This window comes from Eulemur rufifrons, chromosome 28, assembly GCF_041146395.1.
Source record: "Eulemur rufifrons isolate Redbay chromosome 28, OSU_ERuf_1, whole genome shotgun sequence".
In the NCBI taxonomy this organism is placed as follows: Eukaryota; Metazoa; Chordata; class Mammalia; order Primates; family Lemuridae; genus Eulemur; species Eulemur rufifrons.
Window position 1 is genome coordinate 59,659,017 of NC_091010.1, and position 14,249 is coordinate 59,673,265.

Genomic DNA, 14,249 nt, shown 5'->3' on the forward strand with positions numbered 1-14,249 from the left:
ACAGGACTAAAATTTTGGAATCTTGATTTCCTGTCCAATATGATTTTCTTGCCACAACATACTAGTCATTTATGATCCAGTCAAAGAGATATTTTTCATGGGTCATTTAAGACCATATGCTCAAAGGCTATTTCAAGACAAAAACAAAAAGCAAAATAAAAGCTAGGAGAAATATACCAATCTATGCCACTCTACAAAACCTGATGCCCAAGTACAACTTGGGTACGCTTTTAGAAAGCAGCTACTGTTCCCCAACTGCAGGAGAGTCCAAATGTGGGGCCTGGGCAGGTAGGGCCACTTACTGGTAAAAGGAAAGACCTGACTCCAAATCGTACTGGTGGCACCAGAAGAATCAGAACAATTGCAAATGGCTATGCCAAAGCTGAACTTTATAAAGGGACTCAGTGATTTCTCAGACTATGTTACAAGAGATGAAAGCACAGCATTCTAATTTTTAAAAAGCACATCATTGTTTGCATTCAATGAAATTCCTTTCAAAATCAACTTTCCACGTTCCAATTATATTCAACAACATTCTAGCTAACATTTCAGCTGCAATTCAAATTAACTAATGCCCAAAAGAGCCCTAATCGAAGTGGTTCTGAGCTCAATTGAATACAATCAAAGCTCATGAAATGAAGGGGGAAATGCTTATTTCATGCAAATTCTGCATATCACTCAAGCTTAATTTTACTGATAATATAAAGGTGGGACATTTTGAACATTACAGTGAATGAAACTTTTAAGCGGTGAGAGTTATTTTATAAAATGCTACCTCTGAAAAGCTGATTGCCAAACAGTATAAAAATGGTTTGAGGCATAAATGCCAAGTTCATTTCTATTTCACTTCAGAGGTAACTATCTTTCAAATCGCAACAGCTGGACTATTTAACACAATCTGGTGAATCAAAGTATAGTTCTTCTCTGGTCTCCCAGTGGGACGTCTGCATTAGTCCGTGGCAGCCATCCAACAAATGACGCACAGCCGGACGGTCTGAACTCTGTTTCATTTACAATAAAAATGGATAAAACCACAATCATATTTACCACCTTCAAGGACAGAAAACGGAAAGATTTAAATTTGTCTTTATAAAGTAGTTTCCTGGGAAAACTCCAAAGAGGAAGTTGGTTTTATATTTTCTCTAGTGTAAAAATCAGAAGTCTTACTTTTTTTTTTTTTTAAGCCGTTTACACAGTTGCTACAGCAGTGAACATTACTGGCATTACAGCAGAGGTAGTTTTTATTGTTTCTGTTGGAAACACTGTTTTCAAGAGCTTTTAATTTACTTGTCCAAAACTTCACAAAATAAAGTTTCAAACATAGGGTGAAACTTTCTATATTATTACCAATTCTAATACTTCTCTTAAATATAATGAAGGTAGAACAAAGCTCAGTTCTTTTGGCTTTGTGCATTTTTTTTTTTTTTTTCTGAACTCCATTTTAGCTCAAAGAATATATTAGTTTGTCTTTGGGGTATGCTTCTATTTGAGGGAAAAATAGATTTGATTTTTAATTACAAAAAATAACATTGGTAAACAACAGAATACCACCATGCTTGAAAATCTGACATCAGCCTTCTAGATGCTGATTTTTCCTCAAGATTAACAAGAATTCCTTTTTAACACAGGTTAACAATGGCTGGGCAAAGACCTGTGTCCACGCTCAGCAATACTCTCTTTGGTTGAGTAACTACAGCACAGGCATCCTGTGCACAGATCACAACGCCACGCTACGAAGCCTCTGGTGTACAATGGACTAGGGACATTTACAGATTCCAAAATACACCGACACAAGGAGGCTCGGGAAACTGGACCATTCTCGCTGGCAAAAGCAACGCTGATAATGTGTGAACTACGACTGATTTTAGCTCAGCCAAAGATTCCAAAATGTGTGTGATACTTTTCTTGGGCTACGTTTTTTTTTTCTTTTTTTAGCATTTTGTAATTTGGCACAACATTAAGTCACCATGGAAAATCCATTCAGATCTCAGCTATTAAAAGCTGAGTGTTATTTACAAGAAATATTTTAAGAGAAAGTCTTCCACAAAATTCACCGTATGTAACACTGGCTTCTTAAAACAAGCCGCCATTCTAAGTTTTGAGAATAATATTTTAAAAAATATTTTAAGCTTTTCTTTCAATTTACTATAAGATATTCTTTAAAAATTTTCTTTTAAGATGGGAAATCACAAAAAAAATCCATTTGCTACTCTTCATATAGTTATGATATAATAAAGTATATTTCAAATGAAATGCATTTATCAGGTTTCAGAAGTTAGGTCAGTTTATCAATAGATCCGAAATGGAATTTAAGTTTTAGTCAGCTACTTCTATTTGAATAAATAAAAAAACTCTCCTCTACTCCACTATACATAAATAAAAAGAAACATAAACACTGTAAGGACTACTGTAAAATGGTTTTTAAAAAACCCTACAAGGTACCGAAAGCAACTTGGTTCTCTATGCAGAAATAATATATTTTATACAAAGTCTCTTAAAATCATAGGTGCGTGCAACCCAAAGCAAATGTTAGAAGGCAATTAATTCTTTGAAGAATTGAGAATTACTAGCAGCATTTTAACAGTAATTTTGAGATTTACTCAACAGCATTTTAACAGTCATTTTTACACTAGGAGTAATACATCCTCAACAATTAATCTGGAAGAAGTTGCTGTCTGCACAGCTACTAAGGACACTAGTAAGACAATACTGACAGGCTGATCTTTTGGGCGGTCCACAGGATAACTCCCGGAGGGTGGGCGTGGGGGGGGGGAATAAGAGAGGGGATCTCAACTTCCAGAACATCTAGTTGTTCTGCTAATTTTGTTGTTAAAACTTAATTGTCCATGTACAGGCACACATGGAGAACCTTTGTAGTAGTGCTTTGTCAAACAGAGCTGTTTCCTGCAGTGTCAGTACACAATTCAGCAGCACTAAGATTACAGGTGAGTGCAGAGCAAATCCTTTAATTGTATAAGAGCATCAGATTAAGCAGTAACGTCCAAGCAGTTCATTCTGTTAGCTAGTAGTCTCTTCTCAGAAACAAATGTTTACAAAGTACAGGGAAGGTGCCCTCCCAACCCTCTTCCCCCTCCCCACAAAGCTCGAGGACACGGACACACACACACACACACACACACACACACACACACGAAAGAAAGAGAGAGGAGGTGATAAGGAAATGGTGGAGGCGGGAATAACAGGAAGAAAACCCACTCCTTTCCATCCAAGGGGCTCAAAGAACTTCCCTAGTCTCTACTTGAACAAAATGTTGACCCAAAACCTCTCTTAAGGAATGGTTATATGGCCAATCAAATTAATTTCAAGCCAAAATCAATGTTTGAGAGAATAATTTTATGCCAAGTTTTCCTGAAAGTTAAGAATCTCAAATTTCTATTTGCTAACATATTTCAAAAGCTCAGAATCTCCACCTCTGATCAAAAAAAGCAGTACTTTTCAATTTCATTTTCCTACATTAGTTTCATTCTGGAAATAAAACTGAAGATACCAGTTAGAGGTCAAATAATGATAAAAATCAATCTTACTTTTAGTTCAAAACCTGAAAAAGCATTTAGATTTTTTTTCTTTGATAGGAATGTTTGACTGGTCATACCAACCAAGAGACATCTAAAATTTATCTTTTATCAACTACACTTTGGTATTCAGATAATGGCTCAAACAAGATGAACTCTTACAAAAATAAATCTGTGCGGGGCCAAAAGCCACATATATTTATAGACACCACAGATGCAGAAATTAAATGCAAATCAAAATAAAAATGGTTTCACTGGAAACGAACCCATTTTTCTATTGAAATTGAAGTCCTATAATTGCTACATGGGTTTTTGTTTTTTAAATTCTTTTAGGGCAGAATGTGACCTGTTTTGACTCCCCAAACAAAAAAGCAAGCTAACTGCCTGTCTGGTGGTTAAAAAGGAAATTTAAAAGAGGTTGATAAAACTTACAGTTTTGGTGGGGGTGAGGGGTGAAAAGAAGCATGATGAACTAGAGAAATGTTAACAAGAAGAGTCCCTGGCAATTGTGGCTTACAAGGATCTTTGAGAAACCAAGAGATGAGGACGGGGCTATGAAATCACTGTAAATCACAATGCAATGGAACCTGAGTTCCCTATCAAATGGGTTCTCCCTTTTGAAGTAAGGCTTTATAGAAGTAATTAGATAAAATGAAAAATCATCTCTGAGGTTGACTACCTTGTTTTAGCTGTAACTGTTAGAAGCATCTTCACCTTCTTCAAAGTAATTGATTAATTAATAGAAAAAAGTGAACATGGATGAACAAAGCTCAATTCAGACAAGCAGGGCCACTTCCAGCCAGATGAGACTGTTTCAGAGACGAAAAGCAAGATGGCAAGAACACAAGATACTCTTGAGCCTCTGCCTGCCTGTGATGCAGACATATTTTAAGATCTGTTCACCTCCTTCTCCATACTGGAGGCCCACTTGTTCTGCCTCTCTTTATAACAGAGAAGTCCTAAAACATGATGACCAATGGACAAACTCAAAGGGGCTAACTGGACCTCTCTCAAAAAAAGTGGATACAATAAAAATTATTTTGGGCTTTAGGATGTATGTTTTTAAAATAACTAGATTCAGAGATAGTGATTTACCTTTATATTATCATATTATATTATTTAGTAAAGCACCTTTCTAATCCAATGATTAAGGTCAGATATTTTCAAGGTATTTGACTTCTGGGAATAAACTACTCTTCAGCATGTTTGAAATGTTCAACAAAATAAAAAACGTGCAAATGAAACTTATGTTGCAGACTAAACTAGTTTAGGCTGATAGGCTAATTTCCAAAGTTTATTTTGCAGCATGGCCCTTAGTTGTATATTTGGCATGAAAAATATTAAAATAATTTCTTTCCAATTATTCTTTAAGACTTTTTGCTAAGTCTGATTGGCTCTCCTTTTCAGAACTCTTTGTTTTACTGGGTAACATTTTCCTCCCTTGACAAGAGACCTTTAAATTGCTTAGATTAGCCTTGGAAAGAGGATGAGAAAAGGAAGAGATTACACTACCTGAGTATGCAGGGTCCGGGGAGTAGGATGTGAATAGGGCCACTGAAGCAATTTACTGCAGAATCATTGCTTCCTATAAAAGCAATCTTATGGTCATTCTCTTTTCTCCCCTTCCTTAAGCTCTTAAGAAACGAAACACAGTGTGCTATGGTTCAAAAAGCATGGGCTTTGGAGACATAATTTAAAAGATTCAAACACAATCTGACTCAACTATCAATCAGAAGTATAATTTGGAGCAAGCTGTTTACCTCACTGAGCCTCAGTTTTGTCATGTGTAAAATGGGGATAATGTCCGATCTATAGATTTGGGAGAATTAAAATAATACACTAATAATACCTGGCTTAATAAATGCTAGTGAAATACAGTCACAACAATAAAACATCACAGAAGCAAATTCCAAAATTCTCAACCCTCAAACTGGAAACTAGTTCAATACCTACAGTTTCTACCTATAATCAACATATACATCCTGCCCACAATTTCAGCACATTTCCTCTTGGATGGGTATTATGACTATATATTGATGAAGAGTAATAGAAAATATTACCTAAAAAACCCACACACAAAATGGAATGTTGTAGGCTTTTCCTTCCCAAATGTTTTTCCAATTTACTGTACCTGCATCAATCAACAATATCAGACATGCATTCTGTTGATAACAGAGTTAACATGTTTCGGGTACCTCAAATAAGATTAAAATGGAAGACAAATTCATCCACATACCAGGTTTTCTTATTTATTGTTCAACTTATGTTTCTGAAATATTAATTCCCTAGTTATTCATTAATCAATGCCCCAGAATGTATAAATGTGAGAATAGTCAATCTAGCTGGAGTGAAAGAAAATGAGTTAGGCACCAACCAACTGCAGCTCGACTATACTGCATGGCATTCTTCTGCACATGTGGTTGGGAGGCATGGCAAGTATGTAGGTCACATTAAAAAATACATACATCTACAGTGGTGGCAAATTGACAGCTATTTCCAAAAACTGAATCTACCTTCAAAAGCTGAAGTCATTTGGAATATACGTTTAACGTATATTAATGGTAGTGATTAAAGTCAGCTGCATCATCTTTTGATCAAAATAAGTACCGACACTAGTTCTCTTACAGAACTCACAGAATGGCTCTGAAGCAGTCTTTACTTCTCACTCACTTTCTCCATCCCAAAACAAACAGATAAAAATAAAAGACTGCCCAATTTATTTCCTCTGTGATCAGATATTTCTAACTCAAATAGATCTAAAAGCCTTTGGGGCTATAGTGACAGGGTTGAAATGAGTATGTTGACCCCCAAGAGTACTGCTCTGAAAGACAACAGTGGACTTGTTAGTTCTGATGGTATATTTTGAAAATTAATTATTTTATATTTCTGATTTTGTGTGTGCCTTACTGTAAATCTATACTGAGAGACATGTTGTAGGTAGAAAATATGTACTTGTTTCTTATCCTAACTGTGAACATCTTTACCAAGAGACCACGTTTGTTAGGAATTACTGGTGTTTTAGAGCTGAAAGGGACTCCAGAGTGCCTCATTGACTGGCTTCAATTTTAGATTAGAAGAAACATAAAACATAACAAATAAAACATAATGAAAACATAACAAAATACAGAGAGATTAAATGACTTATCCAAGGTCATCTGGCCTAGTCACTAACCCAGATGGACCAGTATCTTAGCTTTTGTCATTGATTGTTAATGTAAGATTAGAAAGAATATATTGAAATACTTTTTACACATTGCCAAATGTACATGACAACCCTACAAGGTAGGTGTTACTATCCTCAATTTACACATGAGGAAACTAAGTCATAGATTAAATAACTTGCCCAAGGCCAACCTTAGTCTGTCTGATAGTGGAGCTCAAGTCCTGGAAATAACTGGATGTCGCTTGCCATCCTGTGCGTATATGGGAAGGCACTGATTTTAGGCTTTGTCATGTGATTATAGCTCATTGTAACCTCGAACTCCTGGGCCCAAGCGATCCTCCTGCCTCAGCCTCCTAAGCAGCTAAGAGTACAGGTCCAGCTAATTTTTAAATTTTTTTTGTAGAGATGGGGTCTTGCTATGTTACCCAGGCCTGTCTTGAACTCCTGGGCTCAAGCGATCCTCCTCCTCAGCCCCACAAAGTGCTGGGATTACAGACGTGGACACCACACGTGGTCTACAGGATCTTATCGATGCAAATGTAAATCATTCTTATTTTTCTGACCCTGTGCAACACTTGATTAGTCTGTTTCCAGCTATTTCTATAGCTGTCTGAAAGTGGTAACAGTTTCTTTGAAAAATTCTATAATTCTAGAATTTTCCTTTTTTTACATTGACCATCCCCACTCATTGATTAGCCTGCATCAATAAGTCTTACTATATTTTAACATTATCAGATTAATCTAGATCAACAGAAAGAACACAAAAGCAAAAATCAGGTTTACATTGTTCATGTGCTTGGCCAGCTCCTTACACTTCATTACAAAAAGGGAGATTACAAGCATAATTCCTAGCTGAATTATAACCAATCAGAATTAATAAAATTCAAATTCACTGTGAGATTTAAGATATTATGACTAGATAGCATATACTTATTAGAAATAATTAACAGGACACAAATGTTTTTAAAGCTATTATTAAAATAGAAACAATACATTAGGCTTCTCCAAGCTCTGATTATCTTTTCCTTTCTTTTTTTTCCCCTTAAAAAATACCCTTGCTTTGTTTATGCTAGTGACAAGAACATTAATTTTAATTAATCCTTATAATTATTAAAATTGTTTCTTGCTTTTTCATAGGTCCCTAGGAAATAAATCAGTATATCTCTGACTTTATAATTTGCCAGATAGGAGTTACTTAATTATTTGGAATAGATACATATGCTAATTTTAGGAATTTATTAAAAAGAACTTTTCTAGGGATAGCTTGATGCTATTTAATTTTCTGGTGAAGTGAAGATCTTATGCAGAAAACATCTTTGTTTCTGCCTTTACATTTAAAACCTTTCTTAGTAGATTGGCAAGCTTTCCTGTCCATTTGAGGCCAATCAAGTTAGCCTATCTAAATCTTTCTTTTATAACTGAGTATTCTATTTTCTCTGATAAATTTATCTGGACTAGGTATAAAGGTGAAGAAGATATGCAAGTTTGAGCTGAATGTAAATGATTTGTGACATTTAAGAAATGTTTTAAAAACCAAATAATCCAACAAAATAACAAACAAAAATCTCTAATATCTAGCCTATATGTATATGACACTGCTAAATAATGGGAAAACGCTGGTTAGTTGAGCATTCTAATTAATTGAGGGAGTAAGCTATGAAGCTACAGGATACCAGCGTACAAGGTAGAGGGCTGACAGAAGCCAAGGGTCTAGGTGGAACAGTATTGGGCCAGCAAGGTCAAAGTGGAGGGAAGAAGAGAGGACAGAGTGGTAGGGGCCAGGGCGGGGGTGGGGTGGGTGTTGGGGTAATAATGTATACATTAGAGGCTACCATGATCGGCATCCTCCCTTGACCTTGATTCCTGTCAAGAGCCAGTAGTGCTGCTCACCTGAAACACCATGGTAGTGTCGCCACAGATCACAGGAAAGGTACGACTACTAGAGTACAAAGACAGTTTTAAAAAGCAAAGGAAACATTTCACTTTTTAATTGCTGACCTGACTTCCAAGTGCTTTCAGGTAAGACAATGTGATTGCCTCTACCTTATGATTAGTATAATAGAGTGAACTTATTAGTCAAAGCCAGCCAGAAACAGCCCTGAAAATAACCCTTCTTGTTCCTGGCAGCTAGGCTAAGAAGTTTAACTTAATGTAGTTATATATAAGCTTGTAACTTCTAAGTTTTCACTTTTAAAGCTTACATGTAACTATATTAAGTTAAACTTCTTTTAGTTATTAAAAGGTTTAAACATCAATGAATGAAGTGTGCCTGTCTGGAAAGCAAATAATTACCCTGTATGTACACAAAATTCTCAGATTCACGTGGATAGTCTAATTGTACTTAAGAAACAGATTTTTCAGAAAGGCACTCTTATTTGCTAAATGACTGTCAATATGAAAATACATGGCATTAGTTACTTTAGCTAAAGAATGTCAAGAACTGAATAATCAAGCATTAGGTTACAAAATTTAAAAGTTAATACAGCGGCACACAGTATCTGTATTAGTACTTTAAGTAGATAAATTAAATTGAAATGTGTCTCTTGAGCAGTCATTGAACAAGCAAGATGAGAAATAAATTGAGCTTCACATCGGCCTTTATGGCATCTAACAACTGTGTCTGTCAACACATGGATCCTTTTCACTGTCAATTCAACACACATTTTGCAGACCTTGGGCCTGCAATTATTTCATTTCCTTTCTTGGAAATGTAATTTCCACTTACTTTTAGAGAATAAAAGGCAGACAAAGGGAGGAAAGAGTTGCAGTATTTTCTGATTAAGACTATCTGTATAAAATGGTAAAGGAAAAAAAAATCTATACACACACACAGAAGCATTTATCAGAAACTAACTTGTCTCAGCCAAATTGCTTTTGTGTCTGGATATCGGTTCAAATGTAGCCAGATTGTTGATGTCAAATTAGGTGTTAAACAAATTTAATAGAAAAGATGAAGAATGAATATAGATCATCTTTCTATAAGAACTGTTCAAATGACTCTAGTCAAAAGAAAGGAAACACATGACCGCAGGAGAAAATGTGCTTTTAAACACAATGAAATTAGATAAAACTGTAAATCAGCAAAGAGGGCCATTCATTCCAAAAGAGGAAAAAAAAAAAGTTAATAGTACCAATGAGAGAAATGTAAGAGAGGAAGAAAATACCAGTTGGCAAAAATAGATCCAAATTGAATTTCAACTTCATTTGTCCAGGTTTCACCTTTTAAGCTAAGACAGCCAGAGCTACAAAAAAGGGGTTCTTTCTCTCTTGATAGAACAGGAAATCAGAGGTTTAATTAACTGTGATTACAATATTCGGCTGATCTGATTTGTCTCACCTCTTCCTTTTCTCTAAGTGACAAACTAGCTGACATCCTGGCAAGAGAACTAAAGCAAAACTGTAGACTAATTTCAAAAAGAGCTTGCCATTGTTATAAAACAAATTGATACTCTCCTAGGTCTGTCTGAAACACATTCAACAGCAAGATTAACTCTTTGACAATCAAAGTGCCACTCTGAAGTAAGACTATATAGATAACTCCTTAAACAGGATGTTTTCATTCTTGGGATAGAGCAATATCAGGCTCATCTTTAACTGAGGACCAGAAAATAAAGTTGTAAAAATGTACCCTTCAAATTAGCCTCTGAAAAATCTAGTATCTTCCTCAGCTGTTCATGAACCATTAAGAGGGATGATCGAAGTGTTTAATCTTGAAAGACTGTGTCCTGATGCAGATTAAGTATCATCTAGGTCAATTCTTTGTGTAGAAGAAGAACCTGATTACCAAACCAGTTTAGGGGAAGGAATTATTTCTCTAAATACATGGCATTTGCTTTGGATCCGAATAGAGATCTCTAAGCTATTATAGGAGCCTAGAATCAAAAGCTGGCTCATCAAATTAAAGGAGAATATTTATTGACTAGCTAAATGAAAATCTCTCTAAAGAGAAACAAACCAAAGAAACACACAGTTAGTCATTACAGATTCTTCTACACACTACTTAGTAAAGAGGATCATTACTTACTGAAATGTAACCTTGGAACTTGTGCATCCTTCCAATTTACGGGACCCTTCACCTGGCTCAGGTGTTGGGGGGGACGGGCTGTTGAATTCTGCCTCCAGAGTTTTCTTGTTCAAGGCTGTTTTTGTTACACTGGATACAGAACCCAACACTGGCATGGATTTGGACTCTGAGGTGGCTAATATCCCGGTTGGACCTTAAAACCAAACACATACCTCAAGTTTAATAATTCTGTACGATGCTTATTAATATGGTATTGAAAAACAGATTAGCTGAAAATCCTTTAAGAAGTGAAAGAGCCAAGTTTGTTAAAAATTTCAAGAGCATTCTGGAAAATGTTCCTACTGGAAATCTGCTCTGTTTTGGGTGGTGCTACCGCTTTTCAATGCCCCAGAGGACCATGCTGAGAAGTTGTGTACAGACATTTAAGAAACCACAAAATCCCAGCCATAGTTCCCTCACTGACCAGAGTCCTTGGTAATACTGGAATTGTGAAAACTCTTTTCTTCTCCCAGAGTATGGCTTTCTGACAGACCTACTTGAACCATTTTGTCTCTCAAGAGTTAATTCTTCCCCAAAACTCAGCCCTGCATTTTAAACAGAAAATGGAACAATGTCAAAAGGCTCTTTCTAAAAGGCTCATGAAGCCTTCTCAAGCATTAAACAGCTTTTATGAACATTTTCATTTTAATATGAATGAGAAGTAAGTGGATTTATTTCCTCTTAAAATACAGACACAGGATCATAAAAATTAAGTGGAAAAGAGTTTGGCTATTTACCTATTGGACTTTTCTGCTCTTTGGGATAGGATTCTAAGACCGTAATAGGGTTGTTACTGAAATTATTGGCATAGCAATCTAAAAATGCTGGGCACTGAAGTTAAGCCCCATCATGACTTTTTTCCTAACTCTAGGTAAAAAGATTCTATCCTAGGTGGTTTTTTCTCAAAGTGAGATTCTAGTATGTCTTTCTTGAAACTTCAGGAGGTATGCTTTTAAAACAGAGATTTATGAAATAAGTCACAAATATGCAAATTAAATAATTTCTAAAAGCGAAGCTGGAGGACAACCTTGAAAGGTGCCACGCAGAAAAGAGCAAAACTTGGGAATCTCCTTATTCCTGAGAAATGTCAGATCGTCTCCCAAGATGGAAAGTGCCAGTGGGTACAATCCGAAATACCAGCTAATCCCTGACCATTAATATTAAGCTCTGGAACGTTATTCTTATGTTTGGATATGAATGTGTCTGATGTACAACAACACAACATATCAACTCTAAAAATGAACGTCTAATTTGAAAACCTACCCGAGAGAGACTGAAAAACTGTTCAGCCATTCTGTTAGACGCCTCCTGTAGCCTTACTCTATGTGGGAGACACAGAGCCCCTCTGATCCAGTGTAAGAAAGCATTAGTGTCTACCTTCCCTATTTACTTCATCTATACTATCTGGGCAGATAAGTTGGCGACATTATTGAATCTTCTAAAGTCTATTTTCCTCCTAACTATGTTCAGCCTCATGTTTTATGGGGACATGGGAGTAAAGAGAAAGGCAGAAAGATCAAGAAATAAAGTTTCTGAAAATATAAATATGAAGTTGAATTCAAGATTTGCTACAGATCAGCTCTATTCTGCCCTTGGATAATTGTTGACTACAATACTAGTTAGCTTTAAACAATTTGTCCTTATAGGAAAGCAAGATCTGTTTCTGAATACACCAACACTTGCTGTTTGTTCTTGCAACTGATGCTAATAAAAAAACAAAAGAGTGAGTAGTGAGCTGAGCCAGAGCTCTTATTTTTCTCATGTACAAAAAGGAATTTTGAAAAATGCACAGTGTTTAGGATTATTATTACTGCATCCTATTTAAGCCACCCAAAGTTCTCCAAGAAGCACTTGCTGCTCTTTTACATGCCAGTTGGGTAGGCCACAAGGCCAGGTAAAACAAGCGAACATCAGTTAGATTCATAAAAAAAATTCTAAGGAAAGGGTTCATGCCTTGCTCCTCGGGGAAATACCCACTAACCTGGAATCGTGTTCTGCAAACCTCAGGCTGCCTCTCTTACGAGACTTCCTGTCTCCATTCGTGACCATAAGCCTTTGTGTGCAGAAGAAAATCATCTCAGACATTCAAGCACCTGAGGCATCAACCTGTCCAACTCCTCATCTCTGTCATTTGACTCCTGCCATGCAGTTGTGCTGTTTTAACTTCTTTCTTATTTTTACCCCTTGGAATTTTCACTTTGTTACTCCGTGAACTTTATATTAATAAAAAGATTCACATGGTAAATGCCTCTTCTAGTCTGATGCTGGAAAAATGTTTGTACCACCTAAAAATGGTGTGCTTTCTTTTTTAGATGATGAGAGTTTGTAAGTTTGTTTCCTCCCCTGCCCTCCACCCCCTTTTTTTTCTGTCTTGGCTATTAGGAAGCTCAAAGAAAATTTCTGCTCAATTATAAGGCACCCCCTCAGTATGTGTTTCCTCTCTACATCACCAATGTCAGTTCTTATTTCTCTATGCGTTTACTAATGGTTCTATTGAATATACATCTTTTATTCTAACTTCCATGGATATCAAATTGAATATCTGTATACTGGTGAAACATAACAAATAAAATGAAAGAACCTCTCCATGCCTATAAAATGTGTTCCTTTCTCTGCTCTTTGAAATACCCAAACATACCAATAAATAAAAATGCTTACGAGTTCTTATGAAATATCCATAAATGCCTGTGCCTGTCCAATACTTCTCACTCACATTAAAAATGAGTATTTTAATAATTTTTAAAAGATCATTTCATAGTAAAAAAGAGAGTTAAAGGAAGATGTTTCAGAGATGAAGAGAAGGACTGTGGAGAATTCAAACCAGCTTACTACTGCTATCTGCTTCTGCTGTCACCTTTCTGCGACGCAAAATCCTTTCTAACTCAGTTTCACTGTTTTCAGGGTCAAGGGATTTTAAGCTTCTTGAACTAGTGGATTTGTTAAGTGTCCCCTAAAGTGAAAACAAAACAAAAACAAAAAGGTTAATGTCTTAATACAATATACAAAAGAATATAAAAATCAAACCAACAAAACATTACCAGAATTTGAATGGAATTAAGAAATAAAACAAATTTGAGATATATATATATATTTAGTGTGCATATCTTCAACAACACAGAGTGTTTAGAAGATGCTACTGATGATGCAGATGCTAGCTTTCACATGGAAGAATAGTAAAAGAGCAACTCTTGATGCGCTTACTCCATGAAATTCAGCAGTGGCAAGGTACCTGCATAACGATGATTAAGATTCTGATGCGTGCTGACCGGGTGGAGAAGAGAATGGATATAATAAACTCACCTTAGAAGGAAATCTTGATATGGCAGACACGAGCCACTAAACCCAAATCCTGGTGGCACTGAAAAATGTGTGGCTGATTCTTCAGAGAAAGTGACCCTGCTGGCTGCACGCCTGATGTCAGTGGTGTCATGGCTGCCAAAGGAGGCACATGATGCTCTCCGGTGGCCTAGCCAAAGGGCTGCACTGAGCA

At 36.2% G+C, this 14,249-nt stretch overlaps 1 protein-coding gene across 3 annotated transcripts in view; it reads right to left on the reverse strand.

The window, feature by feature from the left end:
• Window positions 1-14,249, reverse strand: part of SHTN1 (shootin 1) — a 117,870-nt gene that overhangs the window by 5,104 nt on the left and 98,517 nt on the right. For 2 of the 3 annotated variants that reach the window (XM_069460076.1, XM_069460075.1), the window contains exons 15-17: window positions 13,589-13,709; window positions 10,721-10,913; window positions 9,256-9,484 (exon numbers count right to left, since the gene is read on the reverse strand). In XM_069460076.1, the coding sequence (XP_069316177.1) occupies window positions 9,481-9,484; window positions 10,721-10,913; window positions 13,589-13,709 (318 nt within the window). In that variant the 3' untranslated portion in view covers window positions 9,256-9,480. Of the gene's footprint in view, window positions 1-9,255; window positions 9,485-10,720; window positions 10,914-13,588; window positions 13,710-14,249 lie in introns of those variants that run through there. The other variant, XM_069460074.1, reaches the window with a different exon arrangement.